Source organism: Heptranchias perlo, chromosome 22 (assembly GCF_035084215.1).
Source record: "Heptranchias perlo isolate sHepPer1 chromosome 22, sHepPer1.hap1, whole genome shotgun sequence".
NCBI classification, from domain to species: domain Eukaryota; kingdom Metazoa; phylum Chordata; class Chondrichthyes; order Hexanchiformes; family Hexanchidae; genus Heptranchias; species Heptranchias perlo.
In genome coordinates, this window is record NC_090346.1 from 43,099,721 (window position 1) to 43,118,812 (window position 19,092).

The window sequence follows — 19,092 nt, forward strand, 5'->3', positions numbered from 1 at the left end:
ACCTCAGAGGAAAGCTCAGGTACAGGAAGGGGAGCGTGTGACTGTTAGTCAGCAGGATAAGGGGAACCAAGGGGGAGTAGCGAAGGAGTTCCTGCAGACACAGGTCCTATCCAACAGGAACAATGTACTTGTTCTCTATGAGGATAACCATGGCACTGTGGAGCAGAATAGAAAGGTTATATTCATAGGGGATTTGATCATTAGGGGGATAGATAGTGTCCTCTGCAGTCGGAACCGAGAGTCCAGAAGGGTGTGTTGCCTACCTGGTGCAAGGGTAAAAGATATTTCAGAGCTAATGGAGAGCAACTTGGAAAGGGAGAGGAAAGATCCAGTTGTCATAGTCCATGTTGGGACCAATGACGTAGGGAAGAAAGGGAGGAGGTCCTGCTAAGAGAATATCAGAAGTTAGGAACTGAATTTAAAAAAACAGGACCTCATGGGTGGTAATCTCAGAATCACTACCCTAGCCTCGTGCTAACTGGCATAGGGATAGACAGATCAGGAAGGTGAATGTGTGGCTAAAAGACTGGTGTGCGAATGAGTTGTTCCATTTCATGGGTCACTGGCACCAGTACTCAGACAGGAAGGAGCTGTACCACTGGGATGGGCTCCACCTGAACCACAACGGGACCATTGTCCTAGCGGAAAGGATAAATAGGGCTCTGAATAGGACTTTAAACTAGTAAGATGGGGGGAGGGATCTGGTGAAAATAGCATAAGTCTAAAGATAAAAGAAATAGGAGATGAGAGTAAAGGTCAGACCAAGGTAAGGAATAAGGGTAACATAAATGGTCAGGGAGCAAATACAGTCGTAGAATATAAGTACAAAATGACTGTTAAAAATAAAGTGAGGGGAACAATTATTAAAAACAAATTACAATGTGCACAGAATCCAAAACAAAACGAGGAGTCAGATGTGGGAGGATAACTGAAACATGGCTACATAAAGAACAGGACTGGCAGTTAAATATTGCACAATATAACATATTTAGAAAGGATAGGGAAGGAAGAAGGTGGCAGTGGGGTAGCTGTACTAATTAGAGACAACATAATGGCAATAGAAAAAGGGACATAAGTAATCTTAAGATAGAAACAGAATCCATATGGATTGAGACAAAGGATAAGAAGGTATCGATCACGTTAATAGGTATATTCTACAGACCACCTAATAGTGGAAGGGAAGTGGAGGAAGAAATATGTAGGCAAATCTATGAAATGAGTAAAAAAACATTGGATAATAATCATGGGAGATTTCAACCACCCCCAAATAATCTGGCAAGAAGAGATAGGGAAAGGGGAGTGGAGTTTTTGCAGTGTATAAAGGACTCCTTTCTTACCCAGTATGTAAGAAGCCCAATAAAAGAGGAATCACTGCTGGATCTGGTAGTGGGAAATGAACCAGAGCAGATTAAAGAAATAAACACAGGGGAACATCTAGGCAATAGCGATCATAACATAATAAGGTTTAAAATAATGATTGAGAAAGACATAAGACCAAAGTAGTAGATTGGAAAAAAAGTTAATTTTGAAAGGATGAGAATGGAACTAGGGAAGGTAAACTGGAAAAAAAAGTGTTGACAGACAAAGAGATAGAACAGCAGTGGGAAATATTTAAAATGGTGATCAATACAGTTCAGGAGAAATGTATTCCTCTTAATAAACAAGAACAAACAAGCCAATAATGAAACATCCTGGATCAAAGAGATAAGGGTAAAATTGAAACTAAAGGAAAAGGCATACTCTATAGGAAAAGGAGAGGATGACAAAAGGGAATATGAAGAGGTTTGGAAAGAAGTCAAAAAACAATTAGGAAAGCAAAGAGGAACTACGAAATTAAATTATCAAGGAATATAAAAAGAAAATAGTAAAGTATTCTACAGACACATAAATAACAAAATCAGAATAGGGATAGGACCACTAAGGGATGCATAGATAATCTCACAGGTAATGACAGCGAAGTGGCTGAAATATTGAATAGTTACTTTGCCTCAGTATTTACCAGGGAGATTGGAAGGTGCACATGACATTAGAAGAAGAGATCAAAAAAGATATAAAGACATTTAAGTTAGAAAGGGGGGAGATAATTGAAAAAAGAATCAAACTTAGAGAGGATAAAACCCCTGGTCTAGATGGATTGCATCCGCACATATTAAAAGAAGTTAGGGAAGGTATAGCAGAGGCACCATTACAAAAATATAAAAATTCATTAGTAAAAGGAAAAGTGCCAGAGATCATAATTCAGTTAGATTGTTATGGAAAAGGACAGAGATAGAATAGGAGTAAAAGTTCTAAATTGGTAGTGTTTGAAGGGGGAAAAAGTGAATCAGCTGCTAAGATTCTAGACTTGGGTAAGGCCGACTTCAATGGGATGAGACAGAGACTGTCCACAGTAAACTGGGCAAATCTGTTAATGGGTAAAACGACTGTTGATCAGTGGAAAATGTTTAAAGAAAACATTTAACGTGATACAGAATCGGTTTATACCCCTGAGGGACAAGAACTCTACTTGCCAAAAAAAACAGCCATGGACAACTAAAGAGGTAAGGGACATAAGGAAAGGGCATACAAAAAGGCAAAAAAATGGCACAGATCCTGGCGAATGGGAAAGATACAAAGATCAACAAAGGGTCACAAAACAGACAGTAAGAGCTACAAAAAGAGAGTATGAAAAGAAACTTGCAAGGGATATCAAAACCAATACGAAGAACTTTTATAGTTATATTAGGAAAAAGAGGGTGGTCAGGAGCAGTGTTGGCCCCTTAAAAACTGAAAGTGGGGATATTGTCATTGACAATGAGGAAATGGCGGACATGTTGAACAATTACTTTGCGTCAGTATTTACAGTAGAAAAAGAGGATAGCATGCCGGAAATCCCAAGAAAACTAATATTGAATCGGGGACAGGGACTCAATAAAATTAACATAAGTAAAACAACAGTAATGAAGAAAATAATAGCACTAAAGAGTGACAAATCCCCAGGACCAGATGGTTTCCATCCCAGGGTTTTAAAGGAAGTAGGTGAGCACATTGCAGATGCCCTAACTAAATCTTTCAAAGTTCTCTGAATTCAGGAACTGTCCCTCTAGATTGGAAAATTGCACATGTCACTCCACTTTTTAAGAAAGGAGAGAGAGGGAATTATAGACCAGTTAGTCTAACATCTGTTGTGGGGAAAATAATTAAGGATAGGGTGACTGAACACCTCGAGAATTTTCAGTTAGTCAGAGAGAGCCAGCATGGATTTGTCTTAGGGCCTCAATTATTCACAATATTTATTAATGACTTAGATGAAGGCATAGAAAGTCTCATATCTAAGTTTGCCGATGACACAAAGATTGGTGGCATTGTAAGCAGTGTAGATGAAAACATAAAATTACAAAGGGATAGTGATAGATTAGGTGAATGGGCAAAATTGTGGCAAATGGAATTCAATGTAGGCAAATGTGAGGTCATCCACTTTGGATCAAAAAAGGTTAGAACAGGGTACCTTCTAAATGGTGAAAAGTTTAAAAACAGTGGATGTCCAAAGGGACTTAGGGGTTCAGGTACATAGATCATTGAAGTGTCATGAACAGGTGCAGAAAATAATCAATAAGGCTAATGGAATGCTGGCCTTTATATCTAGAAGACTAGAGTACAAGGGGGCAGAAGTTATGCTGCAGCTATACAAAACCATGGTTAGACCGCACCTGGAGTACTGTGAGCAGTTCTGGGCACCGCACCTTTGGAAGGACATATTGGCCTTGGAGGGAGTGCAGCGTAGGTTTGCTAGAATGATACCTGGACTTCAAGGGTTAAGTTACGAGGAGAGATCACACAAATTGGGGTTGTATTCTCTAGAGTTTCGAAGGTTAAGGGGTGATCTGATCGAAGCTTATAAGATATTAAAGGGAACAGATAGGGTGAATAGAGAGAAACTATTTCCGCTGGTTGGGGATTCTAGGAGTAGGGGGCACAGTCTAAAAATTAGAGCCAGACCTTTCAGGAGTGAGATTAGAAAACATTTCTACACACAAAGGGTGGTAGAAGTTTGGAACTCTCTTCCGCAAACTGCAATTGATGCTAGCTCAATTGCTAAATTTAAATCTGAGATAGATAGCTTTTTGGCAACCAAAGGTAATAAGGGATATGGGCCAAAGGCAGGTATATGGAGTTAGATCACAGATTAGCCATGATCTTATAAAATGGCAGAGCAGGCTCGAGGGGCTGAATGGCCTATTCCTGTTCCTATATTCCTATGTTCCTAAATTGGGGAAAGGCCAATTTTACTAAGCTGAGAAGTGATTTACCAAAAGTAGACTGGAAACAGCTACTTGGAGGCATTCAAGGGGGAGATTCAAGGGGTTCAAAGTATACATGTTCCCACAAAGAAAAAGGGTGGGACTGCCAAATGTAGAGCCCCCTGGATGACAAGGAGCATACAGGGTAAGATAAGGCAAAAAAGGGAAGCTTATGTCAGACACCAGGAGCTCAATACTGCAGAAAGCCTAGAGGAATATAGAAAGTGCAGGGGTGAAATTAAAAAGGAAATTAGGAAAGCAAAGAGAGGGCATGAAAAAATAGTGGCAAGTAAAATTAAAGAAAACCCAAAAATGTTTTATAAATACATAAAGAGCAAGAGGATAACTAAGGAAAGAGTAGGCCCTATTGAAGACCAAAAAGGTAACCTATGTGTGAAGGCGGAAGATGTGGGTATGATTCTTAATGAATATTTTGCATCTGTCTTCACAAAAGAGGGGGACGATGCAGAGATAGTAGTTGAGGAAGGGTGTGAAATATTGGATGGGATAAACATAGTGAAAGAGAAAGTATTAAGGGGTTTAGCATATTTGAAAGAAGATAAATTGCCAGGCCGGATGAAATGTATCCCAGGCTGTTAAGAGAAGCAAGGGAGGAAATAGTGGAGGCTCTGACCATCATTTTCCAATCCTCCCTGGCTACTGGCATGGTGCCAGAGGATTGGAGGACAGCTAACGTTGTACCGTTGTTTAAAAAGGGAGAAAGTGATAGACCGATTAATTATAGGTCAGTCATTCTAATCTCGGTGGTGAGCAAATTATTGGAATCGATTCTGAGGGACAGCATAAATCGTCATTTAGAAAGGCACAGGTTTATCAAGGACAGTCAGTATGGATTTGTTAAGGGAAGGTCGTGTCTGTTCAACTTGATTGAATTTTTTGAGCAGGTAACAAGGAGGGTCGATGAGGTTAAAGCATTTGATGTAGTGTACATGGATTTTAGCAAGGCTTTTGACAAGGTCCCACGTGGACTGACAGACTGGTCAAAAAAGCAAAAGCCCATGGGATCTAAGGGAAAGTGGCTAGTTGGATCCAAAATTGGCTCAGTGGCAGGAAGCAAAGGGTAATGGTTGACTGTGTTTTGCAACTGGAAGGCTGTTTCCAGTGGAGTCCCATAAGACCATAAGAGATAGAAGCAGGAGTAGGCCATTCGGCCCCTCAAGCCTGCTCCGTCATTTAATGAGATCATGGCTGATCTGATTTTTACCTCAACTCCACTTTCCCGCCCTTTCCCCGTATCCTTTGACTCCCTTGCTGATCAAAATTTGTCCAACTTAGCCTTGAATGTATTCAATGACTCAGCCTCCACAGCTTTTTGCGGTAAAGAATTCCAAAGATTCACGACCCTCTGGGAGAAGAAATTCCTCCTCATTTCCGTCTTAAATGGGAGATCCCTTATTCTGAGACTATGCCCCCTAGTTTTAGATTCCCCCATGAGGGATAACATCCTCTCAGCATCTATCCTATCGAGTCCCCTCAGAATCTTGTATGTTTCAATAAGATCTCCTTTCATTCGTCTGAACTCCAATGAGTATAGACCCAACCTGTTCAGTCTTTCCTCATAAGACAACCCTTCCATACCCGGAATCGACCTAGTGAACCTTCTCTGAACTGCCTCCAATGCAAGTATGTCCTTCCTTAAATAAGGGCACCAGAACTATACGCAGTACTCCAGGTGTGGTCTCACCAGCACCCTGTACAGTTGTAGCATGACTTCCCTGCTTTTATACTCCATCCCCCTAGAAATAAAGGCCAATATTCCGTTTGCCTTCCGGATTACCTGCTGCACCCGTATGTTGACTTTTTGTGTTTCATGTACGACGACACCCAGATCCCTCTGTACCGCAGCATTTTGTAGTATTTCTCCATTCAAATAATATTTTGCTTTTTTATTTTTCCTCCCAAAGTGGATGACTTCACATTTTCCCACATTATATTCCATCTGCCAAATTTTTGCCTATTTGCTTAACCTGTCAATATCCCTTTGCAGACACTTTGTGTCCTCCTCGCATCTTGCTTTTCCACCTATCTTTGTATCATCAGCAAATTTGGCCACAAGACACTCTGTTCCTTCATCCAAGTCATTGATATATATTGTAAATAGTTGAGGCCCCAGCACTGATCCCTGCGGCACCCCACTAGTTACAGATTGCCATTTTGAAAATGACCCTTTTATCCCAACTCTTTGTTTTCTGTTAGTTAGCCAATCCTCTATCCATGCCAGTGTATTACCCCCAACAAGGCTCGGTACTAGGTCCCTTGCTTTTTGTGGTATATATTAATGATTTGGACTTGATCAAGAAGTTTGCAGATGATACAGAAATTGGCCATGTGGTTGATAGTGAGGAGGAAAGCTGTAGACTGCAGGAAGATATCAATGGACTGGTCAGGTGGGCAGAAAAGTAGCAAATGGTATTCAATCCAGAGAAGTGTGAGGTAATGCATTTGGGGAGGGCAAACAAGGTAAGGGAGTACACAATAAATGGGAGAATACTGAGAGGTGTAGAGGAACAAAGGGACCTTGGAGTTCATGTCCACAGATCCCTGAAGGTAGCAGGACAGGTAGTTAAGAAGGCAAACGGGATACTTTCCTTTATTAGCCGAGGCATAGAATACAAGAGCAGGGAGGTTATGCTGGAGCTGTATAAAACATTGGTTAGGCCACAGCTTGAGTACTGCATTGTGGAAAACCATAAAGAGAGGCCTGACCATATTAACTTTCTAATACCATATTAATTTCCTACTACCCTTAAAACCAAAAAAAGAAGAAATGCATGATGGATAAGTTGACCATGTTAATTGACCAGCTGAATATAATAGAAAGCTTATGTTTTAGTTCTCACCAAAGACATACAGAAGAGCTATTGTTCGCTTACATTGATAATTGTCTGACTAACAGAAATGAATGACCATATAGCCTTGAGACTAGGTACAGACCCACTGATAAGAAAAACTGTTTATTAAGGAAAAATACTTTCCCAGGACAGTGTTCAAAAATCATGAGGCAGTCATGAGGAACCAGAGGGTGGGTTCCCTATTTTGATTGACTAACCACTTGAACCAATAAAGAATGTACATGTACGCTCATATTCTATGACAGGTAGACATTACTAATTAAACTGTATAAATGTGAACTGTTTCCTTTGTTCAGTGAAGAGGTTGTTCTGACCATTGTTCAGAACACAGCTTCCCTTGTATACAAGTTTCTTTTAATAAATTTTTACTTGTCTGAAAATAAGTGTTTGGAGTTAATGCATTGTATATAATAGGTAATTAAGTTTTCGACAGCGTACAGTTCTGGTCACCACATTACAGGAAAGATGTGATTGCACTAGAGAGGGTACAGAGGAGATTTACAAGGATGTTGCTAGGGCTGGAGAATTTTAGCTATGAGAAAAGATTGGATAGGCTGGGGTTGTTTTCTTTGGAACTAAGGAGGCTGACGGGAGATTTAATTGAGGTATATAAAATTATGACGGGACAAGAGAGAGTGGATACGGAGGACATATTTCCCTTAGCAGAGGGGTCAGTGACCAGAGGGCATAGATTTAAAGTAATTGGTAGAAGGATTAGATGGGTGCTGAGAAGAAATTTTTTCACCCAGAGGGTGGTGGGGGTCTGGAACTCATTGCCTGAAAGAGTGGTAGAGGCAGAAACCCTCAATTCAATTAAAAAGTACTTGGATGTGCCCTTTAAGTGCTGTTACCTACAGGGGTAAGGACCAAGCTGGAAAGTGGGATTAAGCTGGATAGCTCTTTTTCGGCCGGCGCGGACACAATGGGCCAAATGGCCTCCTTCTGTGCCGTAACTTTCTATGATTCTATGACTGGCGGACAGCAAATGTTATTCCTATATTTAAAAAGGGAGATAGAACAAATCCAGGAAATTATGGACCAGTTAGCTTAATGTCAAGTGGCAGAAAAGATAATGGAATCTTTACTCAAAGATGTAATAGAAAAACATCTTGAAAATGTAATAGAGTAGTCAGCATGGATTTCAGAAGGGAAAGTCATGCTTGACCAACCTTACTGAATTCTTTGAAGAAGTAACAGAAAGATTAGACAAGGGTAATGCAGTGGATGTAATATATTTGGATTTTCAAAGGGCTTTCGATAAGGTACCGCATTGTAGACTCGTGACTAAGGTCAGAGCATGTGGAGTCAGGGAACAGGTAGCAGATTGGATAGCAAGCTGGCTACAAAACAGGTAACAGAGAGTAGGGGTTAAGGGTAGCTAGTCAGTCTGGCAGAAGGTGGGAAGTGGGTTCCACAGGGATCGGTGTTGTTCACAATTTAACTAATGATTTGGACATGGGAATCGGAAGTACAATGTCAAAATTTGCAGATGGCATCAAACTGGGGGGGTGTACTTAATACAAAGGAAGAAAGCATCAAAATGCAAGAAGACATTAATAAAATTGCAGAATGGGCGTGTAATTGGCAAATGAATTTCAATATAGATAAGTGTGAGGTAGAATAAGGAGGCCACATACTGGATAATAAGTGTATAAATGGGGTAGAGGAGCAAAGGAATCGTGGGGTACAGTTACTCAAATCACTAAAAGTAGCGACACTAATAAGGCCACAAAAAAGGCAAACCAAGCACGGTTTTATTTCTAGAGGGATAGAAATGAAAAGCAGAGAAGTTATGTTAAACTTGCTTAGAACCTTGGTTAGACCACACTTGGAGTACTGTGCACAGTTCTGGTCTCCATGTTATTAAAAAGTATATAGAGGTATTGGAGAAGGTGCAAAAAAGATTCACGAGGATGATACCAGAACTGAGAGGATATCCTTATCAGGAAAGGCTGAACAGGCTTGGGCTTTTTCCTCTAGAAAAGAGAAGGCTGAGGGGTGACCTGATAGAGGTCTTTAAAATAATGAAAGGGTTTGATAGGGTAGATGTAGAGAAAATGTTCCCACTTGTTGGGGAGTCCAAAACTAGAGGTCATAAATATAAGATAGCCATTAATAAATCCAGTAGAGAATTCAGTAGAAGCTTCTTTACCCAAAGAGTGGTAAGAATGTGAAACACGCTATCACAAGGAGTAGATAAGGCAAATAGCATAGATACATTTAAGGGGAAGCTAGATAAGCACACGAGGGTGAAAGGAATAGAAGGATATGCTGATATGGTTAGGTGAAGTAGGGAGGGAGGAAGCTCGTGTGGAGCATAAACGCCAGCATAGACCAGTTGGGCCGATGGCCTGTTGCTGTGCTGTAGACTTGATGTAACTTGATGAATTTCCTCAAAGCTGCTTTCATTCTGCCGCTGGATGTACGGCGGAAACCGTTCATGCGTGTAATCAGAGTTTCCACCGCACTTCTGGGGAATATGTGCATTGCTAGCAAGGCTAGCATTTATTGCCCATCCTCAGATTGCCCTTGAGAAAGTGGTGGTGAGCCTTCTTCTTAAACCTGAAGGTACTCCCACAGTGCTGTTAGATAGGGATTTCCAGGATTTTGACCCGGCGACAATGAAGGAATGACGATATATGTCCAAGTCAGGATGGTTGAATTAGTCACTGCATTGGTTACTAGGCAATTTTCACAAATAGACAAAGGCACTTGTAAAAAGAGCTTGACGCATTGATTGGCAATAATGGCTCACAAAATCGTCTTTAACGAAGCAGTGCAATGTTTAAATGAATAAATCAATAGAAACATAGAAAATAGGAGCAGGAGTAGGCCATTCGGCCCTTTGAGCCTGCTCCACTATTCAATATGATCATGGCTGATCCTCTATCTCAATACCATATTCCCGCTCTCTCCCCATATCCCTTATTGCTTTTTGTGTCTAGAAATCTATCTAGCTCCTTCTTAAATATATTCAGTGACTTGGCCTCCACAGCCTTCTGTGATAGAGAATTCCACAGGTTCACCACCCTCTGAGTGAAGAAATTTCTCCTCATCTCAGTCCTAAATGTTCTACCCCGTATCCTGAGACTGTGACCCCTCCTTCCCCTCCCTCCTTCAGCCAGGGGAAACATCCTCCCTGCATCCAGTCTGCCTAGGCCTGTCAGAATTTTATACGTTTGAATGAGATCCCCTCTCATTCTTCTAAACTTTAGTGAATACAGGCCTAGCCGACCCAATCTCTCTTCATACCACAGTCCTGCCATCCCAGGAATCAGTCTGGTGAACCTTCGCTGCACTCCCTTTTTGGCAAGTATATCCTTTCTTAGGTAAGGAGACCAAAACTGCACACAATACTCTAGGTGTGGTCTCAACAAGGCCCTGTATAACTGCAGTAAGACATCCTTGCTCCTGTACTCAAATCCTCTTGCAATGAAGGCCAACATACCATTTGCCTTCCTAACTGCTTGCTGCACCTGCAAATCAAGATGTAGTTTAAACATTTTATTCATTTAACAGTTACTCCTTTAACAGAGACAGCTATCATTGGAAAATATAGAAAAGGGATTTGTGCATGGAGATTTTATTCTCTTTTACATTTTATTATTTTATCAGTTATTTGTTTAAGGGGGCTTGACTGTATATAGTATTATACACAGGCAATAGCTTTAATAATCCAGACTCAAACATCTGAATTGTTACCTGGAAGTGATCGCACAACAAACTGCTTGATCTAGGTAGGCATTGGAAGAGTAAACTGACAGGCTTAGCTCACTGATCAGCCACCAGGATTTATATGCTAATACCATGGCAACAGCACATCTGCCTATCATCTAATGGGGAGGGGGAGAATTAAATAATCTGGGAACACTTCCATTTAAGAATCTGCCTGCTTTAAGGTCAAGTGACCCTTCCTGACTGTATATTTATAGCCTTATTTGGAGTTTTTCAAGGTTTTTTTCCTTGTGTGATTAGCAGCAACTTTTTGTGTTTCTCCCCGCTGAGCAAGTTTGTCTTAAATGGTTGTTTAGAATTTTTCTTAGACTATTTTGTTGCTAAAATGGTTCTTTTGTATTTTTTGTGTGTTTCTTTGTTGGTGGAATGTCTTTGCACCTCAATTGTAGAAATTGGTAAATTCTTTTGTTGTAGCTGGACTGGCTGGTTGGATTTTTTTTTTGAAGTTACATCCCTGATACAGGGTACCTAAGGATTTGTCTCTGTGGGCCTCATAGGTATATACCATGGAACTTCAGGGGCCTGATATTAGGCTCTATTTTAGCACCCGCTATCGGGTGCGTTCCTGGCGGGGGGGGGGCTCCGAAAATCGGGGAATCCCGAAGCGGGCCGGGAGCTCGGCTCCAACCCGCCCACTTCCGGGTTCCCCAAGACGCGCCGACGTGCGCGCGCAGCCCCCACACGTGGGACTCCCGCAGGCAATTAAAACCAGCGGGGTGCCACTTGACAGTATTTACCTAGGTATTTCAGGTCATTAACAGACCTGATTAAGGGAATATGTCAAGAGGGGTGGAATTTTAGAGACAACTGGGACTGTTTCCCATACTGGGGGAAACACTCCTAGTTGAAATGGACGTGTTGCAGCTATCAGCCTGTGGCAGCTGCAAAGGTCCATTTGACAGGCTGGGGGGGAGACCCTCATTCATTGCAGGAGGCCACTCTGTCACTTGAGACAAAGTTTGGTCTCCACCACCCTCCTCCTGACAAGAAAATTCACCAACTTGCACAGTTACCCCGGGGTCCAGAGACATGTACCTACCTTGCGGACCCCCTCAGATGTACATCTTCCGGATGGGGGCCGCCGTAGCTGCAGTCATGACCTCCTCGGAGGGCGAACAGCCTCACCGGCCACGCCGTTCACCTCTGACACGTGGAGCTCCACAACAGAGTGCTGTGACACATCCACCTGCACAGCAGGAGGGAGGACAACCGCAGAGAGAGATGCGTCGCAGAGGGCATTACCCTCGCCACAGGGTCCACAGACCGAGGCTCAGCTTCCTGGACCTCTCTGAGCAGCAGTGCACACGGAGGCTCAGAGTCACTTGACATGTAGTCGTGGACATCTGCAGCCTCCTTCATGCCGAGCTGCTCCCGGTTGGCCCGAGCACCATCTTCTTACCTGTCGCTGTCAAAGTCACCACTGCCCTCAACAACTTCTCCGCATCCTTCCAGGGTGCCACCGGGGACATCGCTGACGTCTCTCAGTCGTCTGCACAAAAGAGCCCTGCAAATACACCTACACCCACTCTGCAGTGACACAATGGGTGTCATCAGTTGTGGGTCTTCATTGTGATCCTCAGGAAAGGGCATTATTGCACAAACCAGACAAGATTCGCAAAGACGTGGCAGTAGTGGTGCCAATATAATATGTAACGTGAGTTGGTCAGAAATTCAATATAAGTAAAAACCATGACAAACCCTCAAACACCCTTGTGCATCCTCTTCATGCTCACGACACATTTGCCTTACGCTGCCTACTGCACATATGTGATGCATGCCCTGTGGCTGCAGCACAGGTAGTGGCAGGTTGAGTGAGGCTGACCGTGAAAGAGATGCATGAGAGGGTGAGTATGAGATAGAGCCATGAGATTGTATCCAAATATCATAATAGCACATAATGGGTCTATTAAAGCAACAAACTTTTTTAAATTGAGAAAGCAAGGTGAAGGGTCGAAACACCGCCTATGTTGAAAAGAGTAGAAGAAAAGACAACACAAATAAAGAATATATGTTTAGGTGACACCAAGCTTGGATTTTAAAGGCCTGCCAATTGTGGAGGGATTTAAACATAGTTAGAATGCAAGGAAGAGGAAGGACAGTGTATCTGGAGCTTAGGAGGAACAAGAAAGAAGTTCAGAGGAGCACAGACCATAGTAGTATCAATAAAATGGAGAGAGGGGGACTGGAGGTAGGTTATTAGATGACAGGCTTTTTTTAATTCATTCTCAGGATATAGATGTCGCTGGCAAGGTTGGCATTTATTGCCCATCCCTATTTGCTCTGAGAAGATGGTGGTGGGCCGCCATCTTGAACTGCTGCAGCCTGTATGGGGAAGATAGTCCCACAAGGTGGGTAGGGAGTTCCAGGATTTTGATGCAGTGTCGATGAAGGAATGGCGATGTATGTCCAAGTTGGAATGATATGTGACTTAGAGGTGGTGGTGTTCCCTTGCACCTGCTGTCCTTGATAGTGTAGATAGTAGACACTGCAGCCATGGTACGCCGATGGTGGAGGGGGTGGATGTTTAGTCTAATGGATGAGGTGCCAATTAAGCAGACTGCTTTGGATGGTATTGAGCTTCTTGAGTATTGTTACAGCTGCACCCATCCATGCAAGTGAAAGAGTATTCCATCACGCGTCTGAATTCTACCAAGTAGATGCTTTGGGGAGTCAAGAGGTGAGCCACTCGCCACAGAATACTCAGTCTTTGATCTGCACTTGTAGACCCCCACCCCCAGAAATGCATGCACCAATGAGCAGGAGGGCAATAGAGACATATCATTTGTAAGAGGTGGGTACAATTTTAAATTTGCTGCCTACACCCTTAGTGAAAACATCCCAGTTCAGGTAATACAAAACTTAACGGAATAGCACTCTGTCATAATGAAATTAGTATCAGGTGGTAGTGAAATCTCAAGTGTCAACTTCCTTTGTTTAGCCTGAATAAGGAGCACTGGAATGCTTTTCATGGATCGAGAAGTGCCTCCAGTTATAAAGTCCTTAATCAGAGTACTGACTGAATTGTTTAATTACATTTTCTTTATGCATTCATTTGAGTTCAGCTGCAGGAAACAGTAGTCTCAGGTTTGCAGTCTTGGTTGTGACAAAGCACATGTCAACTTATACTGGTTATTTGATCCCATATTGCTCCACCCAACACCTCATCCCCTGCCGTGTGCATGCCTAACCTTTTATGCAGATATGTCTTTTGAGACCACACAAAGCCTAGTCACATGTGTTTTTTTATTGTTATTTTCTAAACATTGGCCAAGTTCATGTTCAGCTGATCAGACGCTTCTCAAACAGAGGATAGTTAGCTTATGTGGTCTATAATTTTTCTTGAAATGCTGAAATTAGACTCTGGTATTCCTTTCCCCCATTGTTACCCCACTCAGTGCTGCACCTTATCACTTGGCTGAGATAAACAAGTTTGAACTTAAGTTTGAGTTCAAGTGCCAATTAAGACTGGATTTTGAATCTGAGTCACCAAATGTGCAGCACAGTGCTGTAAATCATTGTACCATCTTGATTTCATGATTAAAGTATTTATTTCTGTTCCGAGATCTCAGTTCTTACACAGAACCTTTATGATTGTTGAATGTCTGTCTTTCTAGTTTCGCTGTGTACCTTGGCTGTCGAATTCTGTATGATGCAAAATGAATGTCCTAATGATTCCATTTGGCATGCTGAAGCTACCAGTAAGGAATGTCAATTCATCTTGCTTGGCTAATTGCAGTCGAAGAGCTTTCTGGATATTGAAGACACAATTCACATCATTCATCTCAGAGAATAAGCCTCATAAACCTCAGAATTTCACAGACTATGAATCCATCAAACAGCAGTACAAACTGCAAGTGCCAGAATACTTCAATTTTGCAAGTGATGTCCTCGATAAGTGGAGTGAAGTGGAAAAGGTATTTTATTATCCTCCTGTACAAGAGACACGATTCATTCAACAGTTTCTGTGATGCCGGGTCTAAAACTTGAGTGGTCTATGGACTCACCAAAATGTTTCAATTAGACTGAATGGTTCGTACAGTTTATGGACTCTAGGTAGAATAAGTGAGATTTTTATTTTAAGTTTGAAACCCTAAGGCCCTTTCCATTTATAGCCACTCTAAAATGATATATGCCTTAATATATGGTATTAAAAACTAGCAGAGGAAACAAAAGTCATTTTCCTGATTTGGCTAATTTTCTGAAGTTACAAAAACTACACAAATATTCATTTAAATTCAGTTGAAAATTTACACGAGTATTAGAAATAGGGCAAATCACAGACAGCAGCTCATTGCCCAGAATTTGTGCTGGATTGTTGCGGTGCCAATAATTGGAAGGTAGGGTAGGTTTCTTTAAAGGATGAACACTTTTAATATGTTTTCATTAAGCCTTACTCGTTTAGTAGTGATGTTTTCTGTGGAAAAGCTTTGGGTTTTGTGACACTCTTGAAATTTTACTTGTGTGTTAATAATTAAAATGGTGCTTCCACAGGCTGGAAGCAGAAATTCAAACCCTGCTTTCTGGTGGGTGAGTGAAAATGGGCAAGAGGTGAAATGGAGCTTCCAGGACCTTAGCGCCTACTCCAAGAAGGTGGCGAACATCCTATCAGAAGACTGTGATCTACAATTAACTGATCGAGTTATTGTTATTCTGCCCCAGATTCCAGAATGGTGGCTTGTGAACATAGCATGCATGAGAACAGGTAACAGTGTTGTCCTCAACATTGCTATTGAGATGGATGTTTAACAAAAGACATTTTTGTCTCTTCTGCCTTTCAGAGAAAGTCACAAAGCAGTCCATTTAAAAATCATGTCCGTATAAAGAGTTCTGATTAACTTATTGTAAGAAAATCACTAAACAAGCTTTCTATGTTATTACAAACCTAAGCTACATTAATATAAATTTTATGTTAAAGTAAAATACGTAAGTGTGCTGTGAACAAAGGACTCGCTGTCCGTATCAAAACAAGCTGCTCACGACCTTGTGAGAGAGAGCCCTTTTGGTTAACTAGCACCTGGGCCATCTTAATGGTGGTGGTATTGAAGGAATGCAAAAGGGAGTTAGGATAGGACTGTGAAAATTAATGTTGAGCATATGGGAGTGGGACTGATGGCCTCCCTTTTGAGACAGAGGAGATAATTGATGGGAAGCTCAGACATACAGAGTTGTTTGTCTTTAAACATATATAAATGAGGTGTTTATCGGTAACGAGCCAGAATGTTCTCTGGGCACGGCTGGACTGCCCATTGATAGATCAGGCTATCAAAGACGCATTTTGGAGTCTGCTGTTCCGTGAACAATTAGCCAGGTTGTATCAATCTAACCAGCATACTTAATTGTACTATTGTATTTTAAACATCTCTGCTACTTGTTATAACTTCTTAATAAAGCTATTATACTTTGGCACTAACAACCTAATGGCCTTTATTCAAGGATAAGAACAATATAAGTAAACAGCATATTGGTATGTATATATATATATATATTTACTTACACTTATATAAATTTCTCTTATGGCAGATTTGGAACAATTTTTGTTTAAGCTGTGCAATTATTGGGAAAATGGATTGGAGGAGATACTGAGCCCGGTAGATGGAGCTGAAGTAATGTCCATAGCAATTCTGCCATTAATCCAGGGTGCTTCAGTGATTGTGTCCTTTCCAATACATATGTAATTCATCAGCCTCCCACTTATCAGACTTAATTACTCATGCAAGCCATTGCATTGATAGTGTCGTCAGGGTTGCTGTTTCAACAAAAATATTTTAAAAAGTCAACAGAAATTGTAATAATTAAAAAAGCATGTTAACCAGGTTCTGGAGGCAGAATTTGCTACTTTGATTCTATGGGAGCCTTCAGTTCTGGATAGCTGATTTGTAATACAACCCAGGATAAAGAAAGATTTACCATCTGTTACTGAAGAATATAAAGATTACAGGTATTGAGGCTGTATGGTAGCACACTGCGTTAACTTTAACATTAATGTTTGGAGTTGTCAGATGTGGATTCGTGCAGACTTAACCTAGCTGCTTTCCACAAAAGGATGCAAGTGAAGACCAGGTACTCCCTTATAGGAAGAGAGGAAGAATCAGAAAGCAATTCAAATTGAACCTGTATTGTGCGCCTCTTATCAGCTGGTTTAAAACAGGCCTAAGTCTCTGTTGATGCCTAAATGCAGTGTGGAAAAAGTAAATATCATGGCAGTAGTGGTCTTTTAGGATGGGTGGTATATCAGGTTGGTGAAAGAGACCAATCTCCATCTGGCCTACGCTGTATTTTCCCCAATTGAAAGGTGTTATGTAAAACTATTTCTCTGGCTAGTTCTATTTGCTAGTCAGTGTTGCTGCTTTTACTCAAATCAAAACATCAGAATCCCATAGGCTAAGTTCAATAAAACCATGATGGCATATCTTGTGAAGAAGGAAACTGAATATTTGGCATATTTTTTATAGTTGTCGCCAGTTCTCCAATATGGTGCGTCGACAGATACTAATAGAGTTTGTAACCTCTTTCTCCCCAGTAAATCAACTGTAAACTGGAACCTATAAATATACAGTAAAGCCACAGTAAAGCCACATCATATGCAAAACATTTATGGAATAAACAAATTTCTCCTGATTTAGAAATACTAACCATGATGATCAGTCCTGTGCTGGGAAAAGGACTTCGCTGTCCATATTTAAAATAAACGGGTTAATGCCCCTATTAAAATAGTCATTTCATACTAATGTGTTAAACATTGGTTTGCTAATATTATAGAGCACAATTTTTAGGCTTATATGTTTTCCCATGCTCTAATCAGCAAATGATATAGAACAGATTTTTGTACTGAATCAATTTGTTATAAATTAGGAACACTGACTAAAGTAGATCCAAGTAAGAAAAAAGCTACTTTTATTTACAAAATGCAAGCCTTTTCTAAAGGTGAATAAAGTTCATACAGTTCCCATCGTAGCATTGGCTAAAAAATACCATTGCAATCCACATACGAAGCGTACAAAAATGATGGGCAGGAAAAAAACAGTTGGTCCATCAAGCCTATCCCACACCATGATGGCTGAAGCATCATGATTACACACTTCCTAACCCCCCTCCCCCCCGACTGCCCATACAAGATGGCTTGTATGGGGCATGAAATTGTTCCCATTGGTCATTTTGAAATAACCAATGGGAACAATTTTTCACTTTTTAAAAAAAAATTGACCATTAGCACTGGCCACTACGATATGACTCACCCAATCTTTCTTGGTTTGTTAGACTGTACCACTGAACCTACAATAAATAATGCAAGAACAGGTTTGTTTCTTTAAAACATTTCAAATCTGAATTGATAAGTTGGTTCCAATTAGTTTTAGTAATTAAGTCTCTGCAAATATTTAGACACTGATCTTTTTTGTTTGTGCTCTCACTAGGTACTGTACTGATCCCTGGCACAATCCAGCTAACAGCCACAGACATTCTGTACAGACTGCAGACCTCCCAAGCAAAATGCATCATCACAGATGATAGCCTGGCAGACCCTGTAGAGTCAGTGATATCCAAGTGCCCTTCTATTAAAGTAAAGCTGATTATATCTCACAAACATAGAGAGGGATGGATGAACTTTCAGGACCTTTTCGGGTTAGTAATAGCTGTATTTACATGGAGCCATTTTGAAACAAGTTGTGCTTCATGATCTCAAAAGAAATGCCCTTCAGATATATGAATAGATGTTAAAGACATTTTCAGTAAGTTGAGCCAATCAATTTGACACAGAATTACAAACACTCCAGGCATCACCATTACTAATTAAGCAACTAACTTTAATTAACTAGAACAGTGATGTGCTGGGAGATTCCAGCACATCAAGAAACTTTGAGCACCTTAGCTGTCCTAGTTTACCGAATCTAATTAATTGATACTGACAATGTCTGGTTAATTCTTTAAAAATACATGCCATGTTTTCAGTTGATTAACTGTAGATTATTATTTGATAACATTGTAGTGATTTTGCCACAATTATTAATCTTTCACAGGGGCACGATGGGCCGAATGGCCTCCTTCTGTGCTGTATCACCCTTACATTATCAGCTTCATGAAGCACACTGCCTGTCAATGTCCATCGTGGTATCTGCTTTCAGTAACAATAAGTGCTGAAAATGGAATAGGCTTGCTTTCACAGTTTATGTTGTCATCTGAGTGTTTCAATAAGATTAATATCACAT

The 19,092-nt window shown here is 40.9% G+C and overlaps 1 protein-coding gene across 2 annotated transcripts in view; it reads left to right on the forward strand.

The window, feature by feature from the left end:
- Positions 1-19,092, forward strand: part of acsm3 (acyl-CoA synthetase medium chain family member 3) — a 64,102-nt gene that overhangs the window by 20,685 nt on the left and 24,325 nt on the right. For both annotated transcript variants that reach the window (XM_068003401.1, XM_068003403.1), the window contains 3 exons: positions 14,503-14,802; positions 15,380-15,590; positions 18,301-18,508. In XM_068003401.1, coding sequence (XP_067859502.1) covers positions 14,545-14,802; positions 15,380-15,590; positions 18,301-18,508 — 677 coding nt within the window. In that variant the 5' untranslated portion in view covers positions 14,503-14,544. The remainder of the gene's footprint in view (positions 1-14,502; positions 14,803-15,379; positions 15,591-18,300; positions 18,509-19,092) is intronic.